This window comes from Schistosoma mansoni, chromosome 1 (genome assembly GCF_000237925.1).
Source record: "Schistosoma mansoni strain Puerto Rico chromosome 1, complete genome".
Taxonomy (NCBI): domain Eukaryota; kingdom Metazoa; phylum Platyhelminthes; class Trematoda; order Strigeidida; family Schistosomatidae; genus Schistosoma; species Schistosoma mansoni.
In genome coordinates, this window is record NC_031495.1 from 25,882,471 (window position 1) to 25,908,262 (window position 25,792).

Genomic DNA, 25,792 nt, shown 5'->3' on the forward strand with positions numbered 1-25,792 from the left:
ATTAAGTCAAAGGCGATGACAAAAAAGATGAATATACAAACAATGATAGGATAAGGATTTAATAACAGTCAATAATAGTCATGGTATACAGAAAGGCTGTCAATAATTTGTGCGTGATTTCATGAACTAGGTCATTGTCAAATTCAAAAGAGAGGAAATTAATAACGTCAACTGATAGTAACCCATTCTAATAGTTTAAATAATTACCTTATAACCCACTTGATTTCTTAGTGCATGTTGATAAAATCATTTAGTCATACATTAAGTAAACAGACCATAGACTTTGATGTATAAGGATGGCGATTTAGTTATATTTTTATAAATAAGATATTAAAAATGATTACGATTTGAAGGAATTTTCAATGTGGACAGTGTGATTCACAAGTACTGTGGTGTGGTCTACTTATATCCCCATAAGTAGTATATGGTGATGGTTAGACATAGAATGTATTTTGGCAGAAGATCGATAAGGAAAGAACCGAAATGAAGCAAAATTGGTAGGAAAATGCACAAACAATGAAATTAGAGAAGATGGATTGATATTTACAGAAGGAACAGTGAAGATTGACACAATTGATGGTTATTTTGCAAATTAACTGTTCATTGTATGGTTATCAGAATTTAGTGAGATAGTCAGTAATTTGTATCTAAACACATTCGATTGTCCTCAACCGGTGTTCTGTTCACTACAGTACTGTATAAATCGAAGCGACCTAATATTTTTCTTAATGATAAACATGTTATTGCATTTCGTGAAAACATTAGATATATAAGTAACCGTGAAAGTCCTTAGTTATGTGAAAACCTAGAAGTACTTATTCGGTCTATGGTACATTTATAAGAGTTTATTAAATCAATTAAAATGAAAGAATGATACAGTCGCTCAGTACTTCCAGTGGTTGTATAACTTAAATCAATTAGTGATTTAATTGAAGATTTAGCAATCTCCATAACCTCATACTGGCAATTATCATGCGCTCAATAGTGACTAGCTTCAAGAGAAAATTTTTAGGGTTATAATGAGGAGCCATGACTAGTGGAAAAATGTGTGTTTAGTGTACAGTAGTTACCCACAGAAGACAATCAAAGATGGTCGCCAATATCATGGATTGATTGAAATTTAGACTTGTACACAAAAGAGCTCAGGATCATTGGTCTACATGTTATGTGTTTGCGCGCGGGACCGAAGGTCCTGAGTGAGGTTCCCCGTTTCGGGATCATCAATAAGCACTAATGAGGAGTCCCATACTAGGCCGAAACCGCTGTCTAATGCTTCCAGGTTTTGAGTGGTTGTCCACGAGAGGTTGATTCGTGATCTCAATAACACTCAAGTGTCAACAGTCCTATACTGACAACAATAAATAAAATTAGCAACAACAGACATTTTACAATATAAAACCAAGATTTCATTGAAATTATGAACGAATCCAAATGAGACCACCACTGAATATTGAAACAAATATTCTACGAAAAATCAATTCAACTAACAGTGCATCTTGACATTCTTTTTCATCGCCACTCTTTAAAGCTTTCAAATAGCTTTGGTCGGAGCTGTGAATAGGATTATTCGCTTGTTCAGACGATTTACACTTCAATCCAGAAACTGACCATGAGGATAAATAAGAGATTAAGCGAAATTCATCTGATGTTATCTTTGCTTCTTTTTCTAGCCAAAACCGACCAGCTGTTTCATTCCAAGTACATTTACTATGACAACATACAGCGAACATTATACCTGACAGGCTATAGAAATTTGAAGAATAAAGACAGTATAATGAATAAAACCCCAATAAATATCCGTAAATAAGTTTCTGTTATATAAAGAAACCTATCTCATAATAAGAGATTCTTTAAGGTAGAGTATCCTTAAAAAAATTTTTCTTGATGGAAAGATTTGAGAAAATCAAGATCTATATTGTTTGAGTCTTGTCATGATAAATAATAAAGTAACTGGAAGAGGATGGACCTCTGACATAAAAACTTTTTTAAAAATACTGACATACGCACATATGAACTGAAAAGTAGAGCTTTAAATATAAGAATAAGAATCTTGAGTAATTTTGATTGCACGATTGAATACACTGATACAAGAAAAAGTAGTGATTTCAAATTGGAAATTTACTGTTTATGCTACTTTGACATGGTGTTCGGGCTTGCTCATCGTGATGAACCAATCGAGCTATACTGGCTGGAACAATCGTTCCTCAAGGTCCTACCATGCCAGGCAGGTCGTTTGAAGAGCGGTGAGACTAAAAGCAGCAAACCCAAGGTCTGAAGGCGAAGCCGTACTGCTGACTGTACAGAGGTGTGACGGCAGCAAAGTGTTTCCTTCAGACAACCAGCATAACAGTGATGCTGCATTCCCACAACAAAGGGTGGCGTTACAAAAGGTCGACCCTAAAAAAACACCTCGCCTTATCCCACGGATATCCGTCTCCCGTGGTAAGATCTCAACAAGTACAGAGCCGACACAAAAATTACTCACATAAAGGTCGAGGTTGACCGACCTCAAGCAATTGGCCCTTGGGCACTGCGGTTACGCTCTCAGGTCACTAACACTACTTCTGATCCAATTTCCTCCTCAGGTACCTCCAGAAGAACCCTTCCACGGTGTGGGCAACTGGGAAGTGATAACCGCCTTCATACCTCTAACAGCACTCAACATCACTGTATTCACAATCGATCTCCCTCTTCAGTTCCTATTATTCCTCCTACATCGACTTTCAACACTAAACTTCCTCTTTCGGCTTCCTCTTAAAGTGCCACCATGGTCAACGATTGTAGTACGCAAAACACTGTCCTAGGTCTACTGAAACCTTGCTCCAAACTACACATTGGAGCCTTCAACGTACGCACCCTGTGTCAAAACGGCCAGTAGGTCTTCTTGGCTGAAACCCTAGAATCTCGTACCATTGGAGTATGCTGTGTCTCCAAAACACACATACAGGATCCTAGTGTGGTCACATTCACGACAACTTTACTTATCTTGGAAGTCTGGTCAGCACTATTGGATTGGTGTCTGATTAAATCCTTGCACAGATTCAGAAAGCTCGTTTGGCGTTTGCCAAATTACGTCACCTATGGTGATGGCCAGATATCTGTCTATCAATTAAGGAACGAGTATATCGCTCAGCAGTTCACTCTGTTCTATTTTACGGCTGCGAAACATAACCATTGAAGAGTAGAAGATACTCGTAAGTTACTAGTATTTGATCGCATATGCCTCGGAAATACTGGTCGCATCTGCTAGGATCACCGGGTAAGTAATAGTGAGGTTAGACACAGGGTATTAGGGAATTATAATTTAAATCAGTTGATGAGGTTGTGAATCTACATCGGCTGAGATGGTTAGGCCATGTGCTACGTATGTCTGAACACCGATTACCACGACGCGCAATGCTGACTAGTACAGGGAATGGTTGGAAGAGATTTAGGAGCGGCCAAACCAAAACGTAACATCAGTTCTTGAAGTCACTAACTTCTAGCCTGAGCCATGTTGGTAGATGCAGACTACTTCATTGGGGTCCACGTGACTATCGTAACCAATGGTTGGAGACTGTGGGTGACATGGCTCAGAATCGATCACAATGGTGTAGGTGTATACACTCTTTATCTTCCCTTAAACTATGAGATTGCAATTGCTTCATATCTTTCTTTCTTCCTGTACTATATCCTTATATACAATCTTTCTTTCATATGTTACCACTATTAAATTAACTAGATTCATGAATTCGGTGTTCATCTTGTTGTGCTAGTGAGATATGGAAACTTGGACCGATGCATATATGTGCCTGGTTCTACGTTGTAGCTGACTAACTATATATTTCTGATCAGTTGGTTTATTTTGTGAGAAATAATCGTGTAAAAGGTTCGATATTTTATGAAAAAGTTAATTTAGAGCTGCTGTGTTGTTGTGTTGAGTAATTTCATTTAAGTTGAGGGAGTTTTACGGGGATTAGTTTAATTAGTAAGTTTTATTTATGAAATATTTATCTCATTTGGGGTTCCAATGAAGATCATAGGGAAAAGGACCTTAGCATTACTCCTTCATGGTTAACCGTTCGATTCAAGATCTGATGGTTATGAATTCGATTGTATGTGTACATTAGTTAGAAGTTACATGCTAGAACTAAACAACCACCTAAAGGTCTTTGGTTTTTAACGGTATCCTGACTAAGATCGATCAGTAATGAATATAACCTAGAGATTAATTACTGACTCATAAAAACATGATAGGTTCATAATGAGGAATGACTTGTAACATCAATATTATAATGATCAACATGTTGATGAAATGTGAATTGTGATCTTTTAATCAATGAAAGAATCTTTTTTTTTAATTTCAGATATCAGATTTTATACAGAATCCACCTAATAGAAGACTTCGTTGAAGCATGTTACAAATAAGATCACGATAGAGAGCATTAATTGGTTCATTTTCAACCAATCAGTGCTAATGGATGAGTTGAGAAGACTTAAAACGTTTCTAATGTCAATTTTATAAGTAACCTGATATTTTCATAGTTGAAAGCGTGAGTCAATTGAAGCTAGACAACCATGGAAAACCTAAAAGCACTGAATGGCCGTTTCGTTCTATTGTGAGACTCCTCAGCAGTGCATATCCACGATCCCGCACTCGCGAGATTCGAACCCAGGACCTACCAGTCTCGCGCCAGAGCACTTAACTGATAGACCACTGAGCTAGCCGGTATCCAACGGTGGTAATGTCTAACTTCAACTTACTAAAATAACTTCACTTGTTGTTAATTTTGAAATGCATTTACATATCTGTTCAAGTTGTGTTTTGATCTCGGAACCAGTTGAATGACAGGGAATGTCCAAAAATACTGGACCGATGAAGACTTAATATTACCATAAAAATTTATACCGAAAATTCATCGCAAATAAAATACATTTGACATACTTCATAACATTTCCAGCATTTTTCAAACAACGAAGTGATAAATCTGGGGAGAGAATGTATTTTTTTCAAAAAAGGGTACATTTAATTATTTTAAAATTAGAGAATAGAATAAAAAATTGATTTGTCTAACTTCTTTCGAAATGGCCATTTTTTTTTTAAAAAAAAAAATTGGCAACTGCTGACTTTAAAGAACAATTTTGATGTGTTCAATTTGGGGTTTTATTTTTAACAAAATTTGGCTTATTTCCTATATATGCTACGAGAGAACGGATAACCGATTATGAATTAATGTGAATATTTCAAAGGTCAGGGTTTACTGTCCTTTCACCATCAAATAACTCTTCATAATGAATGATCAACTCGACAAAATAAAGTCAATCTTACTTTTTGGTATGAATAATTTTATGCACACTTTATGCTTATGATTGCACGTTTTATTTAAAAACATAAATATTGGTACAAAGGGGCACCAGATATATATGCTCCACACAAATCTCATTTAATTTGAGTGTGTGAAGGCTGTGATACTGTCCAGGTGCCCAAACCGAAACAGGTGGTTTTCTTAAGGGACCACACCCGGAGCATTTGACCTAAAGATCTGATCCACAATGCAGTGGAGCATCGTAAGGAGATGCAGTCTCATTGTAGGCGGTGACCAACGATTGGTTCATATGCCACTTATTGCCTTAGGATACTGGAGCCCATGTGCACTTTTGGTTTGGAATCAGGGTTTACCGTCTCCACTAGGTGAACTCTCCGTGTCCACCCACCTTGTTAAGCGCCGGACATTCGCTTTTCGTCATCTCAATCTTGTGAACAACAGTCGCGCCACGAGAAGGCAGTAAGTAGGACTTCCCTAGCAGAGGCTATATATGTGTGACCATGTGAGAGCATTTCGAGAGGGAGAGTAGACTCTCCCCACTCTCGGCCGTATCAGGGCATTTGGGGGCAATGATTGCACGTAGGCTATAATATCACATAAAAGATTACATCACATCTCATTTCATTTACCAATTCACATGTGAGTGTATAATATGTGTGTGTACACTGACACATATACCTATGCTGGAGTAATCGAACGTTGAATTCGAGAGTAGCAGAACATAAGCGTTAGCATCATGTGCCTGGACAAACGCAGGAAGTAAAATACCATGTTCCTCAATAGTCAAATATATCATTGCAACGGCATAAGATTAACCTTAAAACAACTTTTAAAACTTTCTATAACAATAGTCAAGGATGTATTCCTAGGTTTGTAGAAGTTTTGACCGTCAAATAATTCAAGCTTACAACTGTGTGTACAAAAACAACTGCTTCTGACCGTGAATCTTTATTGATAATTTCATTTCTCTTTTCAATATTTCGATAATTGAAAAAAGTGCATCCCTGCAAATTCATTACATTTTTGCAAATCATCATCATTATTGACAATACATTTTATTCACATAAAAATTGAACATCATATTTAAAAATTATATTCACCAGTAGCATCACCGCATAAAAGTTAGGCAACAGCAATTAAAGGCCTTTTATTCTCTCGTATAAGCGGAACACGAGCTGAAAAAATTTGAGAAATGAAAATTTTAAAGTATACCACCGTCTAAAAATCGTATTAACTTAATGGATTCGCACAAAGGATTGTTACTCGTTCAAAAAAAGAGATTGATTTGAATGTACATTTCGCTTAAGAGTATAGTGTTCATTTGTATAAGACCAATTGTAACACAACCGCTATTATTAACCAGGCAAATTGTAGCAACCTTTAGTGGAAATACTCCTTAAGAATTTTACAATTTCAATCATAAACTGATGTTAGTTAGACCACCATTGAAACCAGCAAAGCATAGGACGGTCGTTTCGTTCCAGTATGAGACTCCTCAGTAGTGCCCATCCACGACGCTGAATCGAGATTCAAACTCTAGACCCTCAATTTCGTGTGTGGACGTTCTCAATGGTGATCTAACATTAACAGTTGAATTAAAGTATGAAAATTTGACATTCTACACAAATCCTACCATACCCTTCTAATCGTGAAATACTAAACATAGGATATTAACTGACTAATCTATCATGAAAGTATCTAACTATTTAAAATTTATACCGAAATTAATATAATGTAAAGACTTCAAAGTAATTTCGCTCTTTGTGAAAGCAGATAATCAGATCGTTCAACCTTTGAAACTCGAAAATCTTAACTTCAATGGATACTGACTGGTTAAGACAAAAATTGAAAATACACTAGTTACCGTGTGTGGATGAAAAGTGAACTATTTACTAATCGCTTAGTAATATGTAGCCTATCGAAATATTATTATTATTACCTCGACAGAACACTTCGCATATTACGTGACACATTTACATGCTTTTACTATTTTGAGTATAACTCATCACCTCATGGTGACTTTTCGTATCCTTTCCAATATAACTTATTCAATTTACTAATGACATACTTTTCAAGCATTCAAACCTCAATATTTAATACGAAACACTAATTTGATTATAACTAATATCTGTATGTCTTATGTTGATCATTATAATCTAATGATTATAAAATTATGACTGTACAGATCAAAAATGAAGTTCTTGAGAGCGACTTTTCGCTCAAATATTCTTTATTTTTGATTATAAGTTCATATAATAATAAACTCCAGAAAAATGGAAAAAAAAAACGAGAAGATACCAATTGAAAAAAAGCTATCAAAAAACTTAAATATTGATAAAAAGAGCAAAGAATTTCGTACGAAAGGGGAACCCCAAGTCGGTAATATGTACACATATCTATGACGTAGTACTAGCTAACATTTCATCGTTTCATCTCAATTTGGGATCCTCTTGAAGTCAGCTGATATGTGGTTTTTTTGGTTAGGGTTATTCGACTTTCAATTCATGAACAGCAGGTTTAAATCCCAGTACACACTTTGTTTTATGAAGCCAGATAATGTGACTAGAAGCTTAGTAAATGAGTTACATTAAGATTAAAACTATAACTCTAAATAGATTTCATGTATACTATTCCGAATAAAAAAATGTATATTTGTCATTACAAATATTTAAACATAACATAGATTATAAAGCTCGCGTGAACACTTTTAGTAAGATTACATGTTAGCAGGAAATCGGAAAAATTTTGAAAAGACACCGCCTTATTAAGAAAAAAAAGTAAGTCTGTTTGATGAACAAAACGGATAAAAGGAGGCTTTCGAATGCACGAGGTAGAATATTTTAGTCATATTCTATTGGAAGCACAAGTCGGAAATCAGGATATCCTCAGAGAAAAAATGGATTAAAAAAGATCAATAGCATCATATATAACAGTACTTTAAATACATTTAAAAAGAGACTGTTGTATCCCGTGAAGAGTTATGAATGGTAACCTTGAGGACTATTTATGGATCAATGTGATCTGTATATTTCCTATTGTATAATTGTTAAGTAACTAAAGTATACATATTCCTGTCCCTCTTATTATAAGCTTTATTTTGACCTATGAACTATTATTATACAATGTACCATGCTTGAGTTATCCCTATTCTACTAATTACTGTTACCCCTATTCACAGCCACATTTGGCCAAATCTTTTACAAATGTTATTTTCTATTTTATGGTACGATGTGGTCTGTTTGATTGGTATATAAACCCAGTATGTTTGTGAATAATTATTCATATTGCAGAGGCTGTTATTGGTGTTCTGGACTTAACTGGCTGGGCTAGGCAGATAGCAGGACCGAGTATTGCTCAAGACTGCTCATACGGCCCTCGTGTATTATTGATCCAATCGATAAATCGCTACTCTCTCATTTGCGGAGATCAGTACGTTCATATATCAAACAGGGCACGCACCCACATACTCAATCGATATAACAGAGACCAAATAAAGTAAACCACTTAAAAATGATGATGGAAACTAGTAATTCAGATATACAGACAAGAGATTTCAGTCCAACGTCTGTTACATCATATCTATACATGTTCGAAATGGCTTCTCTTTTTTACTAAAAGCATATATGACACTTGTGAGATTCAACTATACCTAACACCAGTCACCATAATGTTTTTCAGTCTGATTGAAAAGTAAAATCAACAGATTTTATAGTCATTTCAGATGAACACCACAGAATTTCAATGTTAAATGTTAAAATTTAAAAAAAAATATTTACCAAGATCCAAGTCAGCAATATTAATTGTGATACGTGTAAAATTTCCTTCATCACGTTGACGTCTATCCATCTATAAAATACAGAAAAAAAACAATTTTCAAATCGGAAGCCATTTAAATTTCATTCTCTGGAAATACTAACATAAAAGAATGATAATTCAGATAGGAAGAAAGTAGATAGATAAAATGGGATTTCATGTCAATTAGGTCTTCTCTATGTAAGTTTTGAAGTATAATTAATGTTACTACTTAACTTATTATGTTGATCATTTTTTCTGGTTAGCGCTTTTTTAGCGAGTTAGTTTTTCTACTGGATGAGGTTGTTAACCCCATGTCCAACCCTCCTCCTTTACCTGGGCTTGGGACCGGCAGTAACTCTAGAAGAGCTACAGGCGGAGAGGACAAACCAGCTTCCAGCTGGAGAGGAAATTAGGAAAAGATATTGGAAGTGGATCGGACATACATTACGGAAATCACCAAACTGCATCACGAGGCAAGCGCTAACTTACAATCCAGAAGGGAAGAGGAAAAGAGGAAGGCCAAAGAACACATTACACCGAGAAATAGAAGCAGATATGAAAAGGATGAATGTTAAGTGAAAAGAACTGGAAAGGATTGCCCAAGACAGAGTTGGATGGAGAATGCTGGTGAGCGGCCTATGCTCCTCCACGAGGGGTAACAGGTGTAAGTATTGTGTTGATCAACTTATACTGGTGTAAATACAAAATTCACAGATAATCATATGAATCAATCAATTCATTTAATGATTATTTATTTATTTGTGTATTTATTTAAACATAAATATTGTTGCGAGGGGGCACCAGATATATATGCTCCACACAAATCTCATTTAATTTGAGTGTGTGAAGGCTGTGATACTGTCCAGGTGCCCAAACCGAAACAGGTGGTTTTCTTAAGGGACCACACCCGGAGCATTTGACCTAAAGATCTGATCCACAATGCAGTGGAGCATCGTAAGGAGATGCAGTCTCATTGTAGGCGGTGACCAACGATTGGTTCATATGCCACTTATTGCCTTAGGATACTGGAGCCCATGTGCACTTTTGGTTTGGAATCAGGGTTTACCGTCTCCACTAGGTGAACTCTCCGTGTCCACCCACCTTGTTAAGCGCCGGACATTCGCTTTTCGTCATCTCAATCTTGTGAACAACAGTCGCGCCACGAGAAGGCAGTAAGTAGGACTTCCCTAGCAGAGGCTATATATGTGTGACCATGTGAGAGCATTTCGAGAGGGAGAGTAGACTCTCCCACTCTCGGCCGTATCAGGGCGTTTGTGGGCTAGTTCTCGTAGACTGGCGAGTGTGGACATTGCACTAAGTACGATAGCAGAGCGAACACTATTAGAATGAATCCCCGTTAAGCGTCACTTACGTGCAGTTCAGCTAAACGGTTCCGTAAGAACTCGGAAGGATAGGGACACAGATTGTGGCCCTTACGTCGTTTCTGCCTACGCTCCCACTGACTGGAGCCCAAATGAAGTGAAAAATCACTTTTACAGAAAGCAATCTGATCTTCTTCATAAAGTTAAGCGCTCAGACATAGTACTCGTACCAGGTGACTTTAATGCTCAATTAGGTAGCTTAAAGCAAACAGAAAGTCATTTAGGTGGGTATTTCAGCATCTAAACTCAGCGACCAGATAATGATGATCATCTGTTGCAACTATGCTCAAACAATCGTTTATTTTTAGCAAACACTAATTTTAAGCATAAGGAGAGACAGTCTGAATGTAACATTGAAGTAGATCCCCCGACTCTAGCTGAAGTTCAAAAGGCTATAGCTAATCTGAAACGAGGAAGAGCACTTGGTCCAGATGGATTGGCTCCACAGGCCTTTAAGTACAGTGGTCCAATTTTAGCGATTATGTTGACTAATATTTTAGCTAAAATCTGGAAGTTGGACGTAATTTTATCTGACTGGTCACAACTTCTGATTGTCCCAGTAAATAAGAAGGGGTCAAAATAATCCTGTGACAACGATAGAAGGATTAGTTTGACTAATATAGCATCTGAAATACTAGCCTCAATAATTTTCGGGTGCCTAACTAAGACTCGTGAACTGCGAACACGAGAAAATCGGGCTGGTTTCGGACCTGGTTGTGGCTGTATCAATCACATATTCACTGTTCGTCAGGTTTTAGAACACAGGTATGCTTATCGTCGTCTAACAATGATAGTTTCTCTTGACTTGAAAGCAGCATTTGTCTCTATAGACCGAGAGGCTCTGTGGCAGTGTCTGTCATTGAAAGGTGTATCTCAGAAGTACATGAACCTTATGAAGTCTCTTTATTCGAACACTACCAGTCGAGTGAGAGCTTATGGTGAACTGTCATCTGATTTTGCAGCCTGAAGTGGTGTCCGACAAGACTGTCCACCGTCTTAGACCTGGTTTCACAAAGTAAGAGTAAAACTGCTCTCGCTAACGCATTGTAAGCTCGACCTTTTACAACCAGGTTAGCACCACGACAGCTTAAAAGATGGCCTATATTAGCACAGGCAATATATCTAAATAAAATATTTAAAGTTGCAATGTTCCTGAAAACATAAATAACCAAATAGCAACTTGAAAGTTTTATTGAATGTACCATTATTCTTTTTCACAACAAACCTTAAAACGGACGGAATTGAGTTCCACAACTATAAAGCTAGTTTCGGGTGCTTTTACCGGCCATATACCTGGAAACCGATCGTAACAGCGAGAGCCTAATTCAGAAGACGCTAAGCAGTTGTTGATCCAATGAGATAATCCAGCACGACCAGCACCGAATTCAAGATATAAATTACCAGTAGTAAGAAGGTTTTCTTTTTCCAAGACTCGAATCAGACATCCATTCTGATAAATATGACGCTTTGATCCACGGATCACATGTTCTGGATTTACTGAGAAGTTATCTTCTGATAAATTTGTATCTTGATCGACTCAAACATGAAAAGAAAAAGCATCTCATCTTAACGTTCCATTATGTAATACGAAATAACTGCATGTAGTATATAGCGAATGAACGTTAATCAAGTTTAGGTAACTTAAAGTGGTTTTGTGAACCTTAGTTTAATTTGTAGCTTGTATTCACAACACCTCAATTTCATTCGAGGCACCACTGGTAATCAAGGGGTACAGGATAGCTGTTTCTTCCTAGTGTGAAACTCTTCCACAGTAAACACTCACGACTCCATCAGAGACTGGACCCAGAATCTTCAGGTATTGGGGCGAACATTTGAGCATTTTAGTCACTGGGTCGACATCCGATATTACAAATTTAACTTTAATCAATCCGAGCTATGGCGAGACAGTCATACATTCCTATCGATAACAACTGTTCCACTTCTGACATATCTCCATCAATCACAATTTATCAGCAGAACTCTAGAAACAAATTGAAACAAGTCACTAGTGAGCTAACTGTGGTAACCTGACATCACGTACATTATATTGAGATGTGAGGTTGTCGACAGGAAATCCCAAACTAATTTTTGAGGTATTCGATACTTGTTATAAATGTGTAACTGTAATTTTGAGGGAGCTGGTGCTCACCGGTGGGTTCGACCCTACGTTACCCATCTTCACAATCTGAGTAACACGTTAACAATGAGCTGTTTCGGAGGCAATCCCAAGTCTTTTCGACTAGTGGCCACGTCACAACTTGGTCAATAGGATTCGATCAGGACTATAAGAACACGACTTCAGTCACTAAATGATCGATCGATTGTAAATATACTAATCATATAGGTCACTTGCCACCCGACTAGCTCGGTCGTAATGTCTCAGACTGTAAAGCTGGGTGATGTACATTGGAATCTACTACGGAGCACCAGTTCCCTCAATATTGCAGGTATTTCTTGCTGAAGGGTACCAGAAGGCAGAAGACAGGTTTGCTGTCGACTGCTTTAAGCCACTTTACATGAATTAATTTCTACCTAATTTATTCCTTCAGTTTAAAACCAATATAAATTAATTAGTCAATATATTCAGTGTTACAAACAAGTCATTCGATTAGCAATCTATTGAAACTACCTTTATCATTGCTACTATTCAGTGTTGTATCGTCAGACTGAAGAAAAGAGGGTATTTCCTTTATTCCAGGAAATCCGCTCGAACACCAATGACGCTGATTATTCATTGTGAATGAAATGAGAGGATGAATATCACCTACTGATAAATCTTTGATTTGTTCAATGAGATTCAACTCTATAAATCGGTAAAAGGTATAGAATATTATAAAAGAAAAGTGGTCATTAAATTTTTTTGATATTAACGTTGCCAAAAGAATTTTAAAATCAATCAAAGACTTGATAAACTCTCAATGTCAATAAGTTGTAACTCCATCAAACTGATTAGGTAAGAAAACGTTTTTCCTAGTACACTGATAGTAAATTATCATGATTTTTGTGTTTGAAGCATATTAAGATTAACTGATGAATTATAAATTGGAACAGTCTATTCATAGATTCCGTTTGATTATCCAATGATTACATTTAACACTAACATACTATATATGAATTGAAGTCCGATGAGTGAAAATTTAGTTAAGCGCAAAGTTAGTAAACTGACATAATTATAATCTCAGTCAGTCAGTCACAACGTAGAATTTTGTATGTACGTACATCAATTCGAGTTGCCATACCACATTAGCACAGAGATGCAATTGTCGATTCAAATCCAATAGTGGTAGAAATAGTAAGAGTATAAGCATTAATGTGAAAGATTGGGGTTTGAAGATGTTATTGGAGGAATATAATCCAGTGAAATAAAGTTTGGAAAGAGAAAAAAGATAGAGACATGAATAATTCAGAAGATTAGAATTCGGGAGAACACAAAGAGTGGATGCACCTTCGCCTTTGCAAACGATTTTGAGCCATGTCATTCAAGGTCTCTAACCATCGATTGCTATCACCTCGCGAATCCCAACCAGGTAGTCCACACCTACCAGTATGGCTCAGTCCTATTGTCAGTAACTTCATGGATTTGTGTCACGTTTTGGTCTAGCCGCTGCTGGCTTTCTTCCAACCTACTCCTACACCATAAAACATAGCACGTCGGGGCAGTTGGTGGTTGGGTATACGTAACACGTGTCCCAGCCATCTCAACTGATGAAGTTTCACTACTTCATCAGTCGATTTGCCATCCTTACCAGTACCCGTTTCCTATAACTGCATTACTTACCCGGTGGTCCTCGGATATATGAGCAATGCTTCGAAGACACCTATGATCTAGCTGATGACCAAGCAATTGTTTGCGTATTCTACTTTAAGTCATACTTTTAGTGTAAAGGTTAGTGATACTATTTGACTGTACAACCTAAATAGATTTGTACGGGTACCATGGTGGTTTAAAGTTAGGTATTTTAACATTTAAGACAACAATTTGGTTATCATTCAGTTTTACTAACAGACTGTTAATCTTGTAAATACTAAAACATTATGATGGTTATAAGAAAGAACTAGTACCTATGAGTAAAATCACAACGTCAGAAACCTATTTCGCTCACAAATGTTCATATGACTTAGAGTATGGAAAAATCTCGATTTATTTTAAACAAAGATGAAAATTGTCCATAAAGTTCATCTGAGTGAGTTAACTGACAGAGCATGAAAATCTACTATCCGATTTACACCTCTACATCATCAATGATAGTAGACACTAACCAATCACAGGACAACACATACTATCATAAACTCATTGATGGAGGAGCTCTGCCGCATTACAGTGTTTTTCATAAGTATTTTATTTAGGTTAGTATATGCTATGACAGATTTCATGGAAATGACCTCCCTGATATAGACTACTCCAATGGGAATAAATATCAAGATGTAACTTTGTTTTCAGCTGTGAAATATGTGTATCGGGTTTCGTTAAGAAGAAAACAAATATATATTACTGATAAACTACTAATCCAATCTATTTAAATTTATTTAAAATAATATGCACTTTATTGTAAATCATGACTTTATTTAATTGGCGGTTGGTGAATATATCAGTCCCCTTCTATAGCATTATGATCTTCGTTGGGTCAGTAAAGCAGTCTTATTCCGTTTCAACCATTATTGGGTAACAGTTATTCCACAGTCATAATAAAGTCGTACCAATGGCAGTAATAAGAGTTTGTCATAGGTCACAAAACTAAAATATCAGTCATGTTTCAAATCGTAGGAGGTTTCTTGAATAAAGGTAAAATAATATGTGTAGGCAACACAGTAAAAAGGATAATGTATGCTATTTAGAGGAAATTAAGTTTTCAAAGTTAATATATAGCAAATTTCAAAGTTCATAGGCAAAACGTTTTTGAACGTTGAAGTTATTCACTAACTACTTGGATGAAGTCATTTGAAAAGAATAGTCGATGGTCAGTGGCTAACTTTACACCAAATACAGTGTACCATTTGTCTGTGACAAACTACAGCGAATCCTTTTGTTGACTGCTCAAAAGTAAGATGAGTTTAGCGAACATGGTCAGATTTGATACATCAGTCCTAATCAGATTTTTTTCCTACTCACTAATTACCGTCCAAAATAGAAAATATTTCAACCAACATTCAAATGACAAAAATCGAACATAAAATTATTATTTGGTTTGGGAACGCAAAGGTTTGCATGATCGTCGCTTTTCTTATAAGGCAGATCTTTGCAACATTACTTCCAAACATTAATTAAATTTTTGTTGCTCGAAATCAATAATGTAAGCTATCAAGATGAAGATGCAGTCCATAAATGGTTAGCATTTCTTTAGAGAGGTTCTTTTCTAAAGGATGGGAGTCGCTAACTTCATGACCATTTTTCCTCCTTTATCTGCTTTTAGGACTGGTAATTTTGGAGGACTCCAGACAGAGAACAAACGAGTTTAGAGCTGAAGTGGGAATTAGAAATAGACGCTGGAGGTGGATAGGACATAAATTGGGGAAATCATCAGACTACATCCCGAGTAAATGCTTAACTTAAAATTCTTACTGCAGAAGAAAAAAGGCAGGTCAAAGAACACATTGAGTCGGGGATCGCATGCAAATATCAAAAGAATGAATAGCAATTAGTAACAACTTGGAAGGAGAACCCAGAATATGGTTGAAGATTGCTGGTCGGCAACCTATCCTCTGCGAGTTAGCAGGTATAGGAAGGCGGCTGATGCGAACCAAGAGAGATTATATAAATGCATGTTATTCTGCTCAAATCTTCATTGAAGTTCTCCTCAAGATTATAAAAGGGACTGTATATATTACCATTATTATTATTATTATTATTATCACCATTATTATGGTCAATTTACTACTGTTTTCGGGTGTAATTACTATAGATTGTATTACTCTGTTTATTATGATCATAACGATTTTTACATGTTTCTTGCACTCCATTCGTTTATAAATTGATTACAGACGTAACAGTTCACAACTGATTGTATATTATACATACAGAAATGTCAAAGGTCTTAAACTATCAACGTCATCGTCTAGTCCGGGAAGGCTTTAATTTTCCATTTGAGAGGCTTTGTATTAACATTGTATGCGTTTCAAACACCTATATTATAATGTGAACATTCTACTTGAACTCATAGTGATGTGAGAAGTTATAAAATATTAAATTATTTGACAAATACCAGTTTCATTTGACGAATCTGTTCATTATTATTTTTTATCCAACTTTATTGACTAGATAGAGAAAAGGGTAAGAGAGTAGACAACTACAACTGTTTCAAGTTGTACTGACCATTTTAGGCTGGTTTAAAAATGTGATATAGGATAGATAAAGAAAAGACATTGCATCTGCGAAGTCAGCTAGTTGATTCAAGTGGTGATTTAGTAGGCTTGAGATAAGATGTCAAAGATCTTGGCCGAAAACATTACCATCTTAAAATTCTATTCATTTCATTGCTAATTCTGAAATTATTCTGTTATTTCAGTTATACGACTGGATATGCTAAATTAGGTTTTACAAAATTTAGAAAATATAGTATATTGAGTTTACAAGCTAAGACGCAAGTATAGGTAGGGTGGTAGGTCTTACTACAAAGTACTCTCCCGTACTGATTACGTGAGAGCAAATTTATTCTTTGATTATCCGACAGGTAACATCGTCTGTAGCGGTGGTTATTCTTCCCAACATTTGGACACTTTTCTAAGAAATATGGCTAATATACAAGTAAGTCCATTGACCAAATGTATCTTAACCACACAGTAATCATATACTCTATTAGCTTTCTGACTATTTTCTAGTAGACTCATTAGAATGGGAAGGTTAAGGTGTTGCATTTTCAACTATCATATTGTAAAGTTTGAATTCCACCGTACTTCCGCCAATATGAGTGGTCAGGCAGTACTTACTATCCTTCAGACAATAAAGTAACACTCAAAGTTGAGTATATGATCTTTTATCTGGTAGGCAAGATGGGTAAAATATGAATGTAAATAATAATGAAGGATGAGTAACGCATGGAGATCGAATACATTAATAATAAGAATGAAAGCACCAGGTAATACTTTGGAACCAAAACTTCAAAGCTGGAAGGCTATTGCATCAGTTATAGGGTAGAGTGGATATACTATAATGTTAGTGAAGCCAGCAGAAGTATTTATATGCTCTAAGTAAGCAACTACAGTCATTTTTGTACAAGATCGCGGAAAAAGCAGACGCATATCAATTATTCCATTTCGAAACTCCAGACCTAGAAGTGGGGAAATAGTGAATGAGTCCATACTGCTAATGTGAATTCTGAACCACTTCAAACAACACACTCAGCAACCCCGATCGCGTTTACTTACCTTACCAACATAGATCAGAACGAGAGTTAATGGATTCATGGACTGAAGCCGCCAGTTATGTGGTCTGCTCTTAGATTTCTCCCAACTTACTAGCACACTGGCTAATAATGAAAGTCAGTCAGCTAAAATGTAGGAACAGGCACATTTATGCATCGGTCCAAGTTTCCATATCTCACTAGCACAACAAGATGAACACCGAATTCACAGAACTAGTTAATTTAATAGTAGCCATTTATGAAAGAAAGATTGTATATAAGGATATAGTACAGGAAGAAAGAAAGATATGAAATAATTTTAATCTCATAGTTTAAGGGAAGATAGAGAGTGTATACACCTATGCCATTGTGATCGATTCTGAGCCATGTCACTCACAGTCTCCAACCATTGGTTACGATAGTCATATTGACTCCAACTAAGTAGTCTGCATCTGCCAACATGGCTCAGACTAGAAGTTAGTGACTTCAAGAACTGATGCCACGTTTTGGTTTCGCCGCCCTCGAATCTCTTTAAACCATCCCCTGTACCAGTCAGCATTGCGCGTTGTGCTAATCAATGTTCAAACATACGTAATACGTGGTCCAACCATCTTAGTCAATGATGATTCATAGCCTCATCAACTGACTTGCCATCATTCCTGAATACCCTGTGTCTAACCTCACTATTACTTACCAGGTGAGCACAGCAGATGCGACCAATATTTCTAAGGCATCTGTGGTCAAATAATAGTAACTTATGAGTGTCTTCTACTCTTCAACGGCCACGTTTCGCAGCCGTAAAGTAGAACAGGGCGAACAGGTGCGAGTGTACCCGTCCTTTAATTGATAGACAGATATCTCGCCATCGCCATAGGTGACGTAGGTTGGCAAACGCCAAACGAGCTTTCTGAATCTGTGCAAAGATTTAATCAGATACCAACTCATTAGGGTTGATCAGCCTTCCAAAATAAGTGAAGCTGTCGACGCGTTCGACTACTTCACTCCCTATACTTAGTTCAGATGTTGACGCAGGTCGGTCCTGGAGCAAGAATTTACATTTAGATGGAGAGAAACGCATCCAGAACATCCTGGTATTGTTACTCACTGCTACGTAAAGACCACGCATTTTGACAGTGTCTTCACCAAACAGGACTATGTCATCTACGTATTCTATGTCGATAAGTGAACTTCCTGGGAGGAGACCAACGCCCGAAAATTTAGTCGACGAGTACGTTATTTCTTTCAGTAAGTCTACGATGAAGTTGGACACAATTGGAGATAGTGAACAGTCTTGTCGGACACCACTTCAGGCTGCAAAATCAGATGACAGTTCACCATAAGCTCTCACTCGACTGGTAGTGTTCGAATAAAGAGACTTCATAAGGTTCATGTACTTCTGAGATACACCTTTCAATGACAGACACTGCCACAGAGCCTCTCGGTCTATAGAGACAAATGCTGCTTTCAAGTCAAGAGAAACTATCATTGTTAGACGACGATAAGCATACCTGTGTTCTAAAACCTGACGAACAGTGAATATGTGATTGATACAGCCACAACCAGGTCCGAAACCAGCCCGATTTTCTCGTGTTCGCAGTTCACGAGTCTTAGTTAGGCACCCGAAAATTATTGAGGCTAGTATTTCAGATGCTATATTAGTCAAACTAATCCTTCTATCGTTGTCACAGGATTATTTTGACCCCTTCTTATTTACTGGGACAATCAGAAGTTGTGACCAGTCAGATAAAATTACGTCCAACTTCCAGATTTTAGCTAAAATATTAGTCAACATAATCGCTAAAATTGGACCACTGTACTTAAAGGCCTGTGGAGCCAATCCATCTGGACCAAGTGCTCTTCCTCGTTTCAGATTAGCTATAGCCTTTTGAACTTCAGCTAGAGTCGGGGGATCTACTTCAATGTTACATTCAGACTGTCTCTCCTTATGCTTAAAATTAGTGTTTGCTAAAAATAAACGATTGTTTGAGCATAGTTGCAACAGATGATCATCATTATCTGGTCGCTGAGTTTAGATGCTGAAATACCCACCTAAATGACTTTCTGTTTGCTTTAAGCTACCTAATTGAGCATTAAAGTCACCTGGTACGAGTACTATGTCTGAGCGCTTAACTTTATGAAGAAGATCAGATTGCTTTCTGTAAAAGTGATTTTTCACTTCATTTGGGCTCCAGTCAGTGGGAGCGTAGGCAGAAACGACGTAAGGGCCACAATCTGTGTCCCTATCCTTCCGAGTTCTTACGGAACCGTTTAGCTGAACTGCACGTAAGTGACGCTTAACGGGGATTCATTCTGATAGCATTTGCTATGCTCTCGTACTTAGTGCTATGCCTACACCTGCAAGTCCACGAGAACTGACTGTTATGAATCTAGAAAACTAGGCTGTTTCCAATTTGTTGTGATTTTATGTCCGGCTTTTATCACAAGATTTATCCACCAGTCGGAATACGACTTTTCCAATCAATGACGTCTAGCGTCATTATTGGTCATTTGTCCGCCTAGTCCTTCCAATTGAGTCCAAAACACCAATGACACCATACTCGGTTTATATATCAGACAGACAGACAGACCGCATCACACCATAAAATAGAAGATAATATTTGTACAGAATCAAGTCAAATGTGGATATGAACGTGGGAGACAATAATCAATAAACTGAATATAATTTAGGGACAGTAAGTCAGTCAATCACAACGTAGAATTTTGTATGTACGTACATCAATTCGAGTTGCCATACCACATTAGCACAGAGATGCAATTGTCGATTCAAATCCCATAGTGGTAGAAATAGTAAGAGTATAAGCATTAATGTGAAAGATTGGGGTTTGAAGATGTTATTGGAGGAATATAATCCAGTGAAATAAAGTTTGGAAAGAGAAAAAAGATAGAGACATGAATAATTCAGAAGATTAGAATTCGGGAGAACACAAAGAGTGGATGCACCTTCGCCTTTGCAAACGATTTTGAGCCATGTCATTCAAGGTCTCTAACCATCGATTGCTATCACCTCGCGAATCCCAACCAGGTAGTCCACACCTACCAGTATGGCTCAGTCCTATTGTCAGTAACTTCATGGATTTGTGTCACGTTTTGGTCTAGCCGCTGCTGGCTTTCTTCCAACCTACTCCTACACCATAAAACATTGCACGTCGGGGCAGTCGGTGGTTGGGTATACGTAACACGTGTCCCAGCCATCTCAACTGATGAAGTTTCACTACTTCATCAGTCGATTTGCCATCCTTACCAGTACCCGTTTCCTATAACTGCATTACATACTCGGTTGTCCCACGATATACAAGCAATGCTTCGAAGATATCTATGATCGAATACTAGTAGCGTATGAATATCCTCTACTCTTACCGGCCATGTTTCACTGCCATAAAGTAGAACGGAACGGACTGCTGCACAGTAAACCCGTCCTTTGGTTGGTAGACGGATATCTCGCCTACGCCATAGATGACGCAAGTTGGCGAAAGCTAGACGAGCCTTCTGTATCCGTGCTGAGATTTCGTCACATATCAGACCACAAGGGCTGATGAGACTCCCAAGATAAGTGAAGCTGTCAACACGCTCAACTACTTCACTCCCTATCATTAGTTCAGGTGCCGATGCTATCCAATCCTGAAGTAGCATTTTGCACTTCGAGGGAGAGAATCGCATCCCGAAAATGCCTGCATAGTTGCTTATAGGGGTCAGAAGACTCTGCATTTTGTCGGCGTCTTCACCAAATAGAACTATATCATCGGCGTATTCTAAGTCAACAAGTGAGCCACCCGGTAAACGTTCAACTCCTGGAGATTTAGATGATGAAAACGTTATCTCTAAAAGCATGTCAACGACAAAGTTAAACAAGAATGGAGAGAGTGGACAGCCTTGACGAACACCACTTGAGGTAATTAATTCTGATGACAGTTCGCCATAGACTTTAACTCGACCAGTTGTGTTCGAGTAGAGTCTTTATGAGGTTAATGTACTTCTTTGGTACTCCTTTCAATGATAAACCCTGCCATAGAACCTTACGATCAACGGAGTCAAATGCCGCCTTAAGGTCGAAAATACTACGATTGTGGGACGTCTGAATGTGTTTCTATGTTCTAGGACCTGACGTAGAGTGAATATCTGGTCTATACAACCACGTCCAGGTCGAAAACCAGCCTGGTTTTCTCTAGTCTGCTCTTCACGAGCTTTGGTTAGGCGTCCAAGTATTATTGAAGCTAATATTTTAGACACTATATTAGTCAAACTGATCCCTCTGTGATTGTCAGAAGAGGACTTTTGTCCTTTCTTATAGACTGGCACAATCAGTGATTGGGACCAGTCATATGGAATTCCGTCTAGTTCCCAGATTCTACTTAAGACCTCAGTCAATCTTGCTGCTAGTACTGGACTGCCATCCTTAAAAATCTCAGGAGTAAACCTGTTAGGACCTGCTGCTCTCCCTCGCTTTAGATTTCCTATAGCTTTTTTAACCTCGTAAAGAGTTGGTGTACTTACATTAACTTGCCATTCAGGTCGACTAGGGATTGTGGGAAACCGAAGTGTAGCTGAAGGCCAGTTGAACTGATCCCTAAAGTGTTCTGCCATTCGATCCAATCTCCTGGATTGAGAATGAAAAATATGTCCATCTTTTACCGAGATAGTTTCGCTGACAGTTGGGTTCCTAATACCGGTTTCTTTAACAAGTCTGAACAGTTGTCTGCTGTTAACTATTGCCGCTGCCTTTTCCATCTCTCTTGCTTTCGCTACACACAACTGTTCGCGATCATTGCGTAGGCTTCTTGTTAGCCTGCGCCTTAGTTGACTCCGCTCTTCGTTATTTCAGAGCCAGATGGGATGAGTTTTCGAGCATCTATCAGTGCGGTAGATGCTGCTGAGATCCACTGTTTCTCCCTAACCTTATGGTTTACCGTACTAGCGGATATCACTGCTGTTTCCACAGCTTTTCGGATGTCATTCCACGCAGCCTCGGGGTGAGCACAACTTACATGGCTGCCTATCTGTTTTTCTAGTTGTTCCTGAAATATATTCTTAGCTTGCCTATCATTAAGTAGAACTATTTCAATTGTGTTTTGATATATAAACGACCCAGCTATTCCTATTGCTTAGTATTCTTATACGATGACACTCGACAAGCCCCCAAAATCAGAACACGTTGAACAGGAATGAAATTGTATTCAAAGTAACAATGGTATGTGAACAGCAATCACTGATTTGAATAACGTTTATATATTTATAGTATATACATAAGAAGCTTCTAGATTTTTGTCTAATAATTTGCCCGGGCTGATTAGTTAGAATGAGCCAATCAACGCGCAGCAACACCATCATGCATGAAACATGCTTTAATCCAATCTATGTCCCACTAACAAGAACCCTAAGAGATTTCCCTGCAGTGTCTTTCCTACGTCCAGTAAAACGCAGACAGATACGTGCTTGCACTAGATCATGATCTGAATCTAAACATGTGCTCCAGAATGAGCGACAGTCTTCTATCGAGCCCCTCCATAGTTATACAATATATATATATATATATATATATATATATATATATATATATATATAGGATAATCGTCCATTAAGAAGTCCCGGAAGTTACCCGTACTTATGCCCTTGCTAAGATATAACACTAGCCATTGGGTCGCCAGATACAAGGAGCGTGTATCTCGTCAGCTCTCCATTTTCGCGAGGTGAGGTCAAGTAAATGACCACACTAGGACTGTGTATGCATGTTTCGGAGACACAGCGTACATCAATGGTACGAAATTCTAGGGTTTCATCCAAGACGACCTGCTGGCCGATTTGACAAAGGGTGCATACGTTGAAGGCTCCAGTGTGTAGTTTGGAGCGAAGTTTCAGTAGACCTGAGATAGTGTTTTGCGCACTACAATCGTTGGCTATGGTGTCACTTTAAGAGGAAGCCGAAAGAGGAAGTTTAGTGTTGAAAGTCGATGTAGGAGGAATAATAGGAATTGAATAAGGAGATTAATTATGAATACAGTGATCTTGAGTGCTGTTAGAGGTATGAGGGCCGTTAACACTTCCCAGTTGCCCACACCGTTGAAGGTTTCTTCTGGAGATACCTGAAAAGGAAATAGGATTAGAAGTGGTCTTTGTGACCTGAGAGCGTGACCGCAGCGCCCAAGGGACAACTGCTTGAGGTCTGTCAACCACGACCTCTATGTGAGTAATTTTTGTGTTAGCTCCGTACTTGTTGAGACCTTACCAGGGGAGACGGATATCCGTGGGATAAGGCGAGGTGTTTTTTTAGGGTCGACCTTTTGTAACGCCACCCTTTGTTGTGGGAATGCAGCATCACTGTTATGGTAGTTGTCTGAAGGAAACACCTTACTGCCGTCACACCTCTGTACAGTCAGCAATACGACTTCGCCTTCGGACCTTGGGTTGGGCCTCGATGAATGTGACGGTTGGATACTCGTAATCTATGTGCCAAGCATCTTAGTTAATAAGGATTACCAAGGCTGTCAACTGATTTGTCATATTTGCTTAGTAACTTATGCCCAACCTCAATAATTCTCAATCAAGTTGTTCAACAATACACGGTCAATTTTCAAAAGACCCCTAAAATGGAAATCCTGCATCTTATGAATACCTTGCACTTTTATAGGATATATTTCACAGCTGTAGAGTAGTACACAGAAAACGTGTCATGAAGCACGCTCGTCCTTTGGTTAGTAGACAGGAATCTTTTTTCAGCCAATAGTAATATAATTTGGCAAAAGCCAATTAGCCCTTCTGAATCTATGCTGAGACTTTATTAGGCACCGAATGATCTGGTCTGATGGAATTTTCAAGACGTGAAATGGTCAAAGAGCCCAACTGCTTCACCCGCTATGATCGATCTAGGGGATGATGCAAGAAAGTTTGGAAAAGTATTCGCGTTTAGAGATAAACGCATCCAAAACATACTTCAATTGTTACTCAAGGAACTTGGAGGACTTTTATATGAGCTCGTTTACCAGATAGAATTATGTCATCTGAGTCGATAAGTGATCTTCCTGGTAAAGATAAATACCTGGAAATTCGGACGAAGGTATTAGTTCCGAAAGTTTTGATGAAAGTTATACAAGAATGAGGAACATGAACAACTCTGACGAACACTGTACGATGTTACCAATCCTGGTGACAGTTCACCATAAGCTCTAACTTGGCTAATGTTCGAGAGAAGAATCCTCAAATGGTTCATGTAAGCGTTTGATTTGACTTTCAATGAAACATAATGTCATAAGAAAGGGATCGATCAACGTAGATGAACAGTAACTTTAAGTTAAAATGCACAACCAAAATCGAGAGTTGGAATGCATGTCTACATATCAGAACCTGATGAATAGTGCACGTTTGACCGACACATTCATGTCTAAAACCAGCCTGATTATCGTTTCAAACATAAAATGAAAGGAAAAGACGAAACACGAAACAAACACTGAACACATTACATGAAATCATATCTGACCTGTATTCAATTCTTCTGAACGTGCTATCAGTCGTAACATTGTAACTGAAGATACATCAGCTAGTGAAACCTTTGGAACAATTTTACTATTACATAAGTTAGCTGAATTGATTCCAGTCACATCATATGCCTGAAAATCGTTCAACATGATAAAACAAAAGCTTACAGCCTTAACTCTATGCTCCTTATTACACCTCTTCAAATGTTTTTCAAGCTTTGAACGGGTGACGAGACTATGGGAGGATATTGATTTTGGAAGAAAAGAGCTTACTGTGATGGATCCAATGGACAAGCCACTTTAGCTACGGATGTCTCCTAAATTTTAGTTATACAAAACATCAAACACTAATGCTTACGTGGGTAAAACAGCGATCTGAACCCTTAAGACGAAGTTGACGACAATATTTATTTTTTTCATTCATAAAATATCCGCATCTTTCTTCACACGCCATTTAGAAGTCGGTAACTACTGAAAGTAAAAAT

At 37.8% G+C, this 25,792-nt stretch overlaps 1 protein-coding gene across 1 annotated transcript; it reads right to left on the reverse strand.

Moving 5' to 3' along the window:
- Positions 1-6,428: 6,428 nt before the first annotated feature.
- Smp_196960 (hypothetical protein) lies at positions 6,429-25,788 on the reverse strand (the record flags this gene model as incomplete). The annotated part of the gene is made up of 8 exons (XM_018793836.1): positions 25,666-25,788; positions 25,581-25,624; positions 25,476-25,542; positions 25,310-25,439; positions 13,113-13,286; positions 11,709-12,019; positions 9,083-9,152; positions 6,429-6,481 (listed from the first exon to the last, which is right to left on the reverse strand). The coding sequence occupies exons 1-8, from the start codon at positions 25,759-25,761 to the stop codon at positions 6,429-6,431; spliced, it is 945 nt and encodes a 314-aa protein (XP_018648308.1). The 5' UTR covers positions 25,762-25,788.
- Positions 25,789-25,792: the final 4 nt, after the last annotated feature.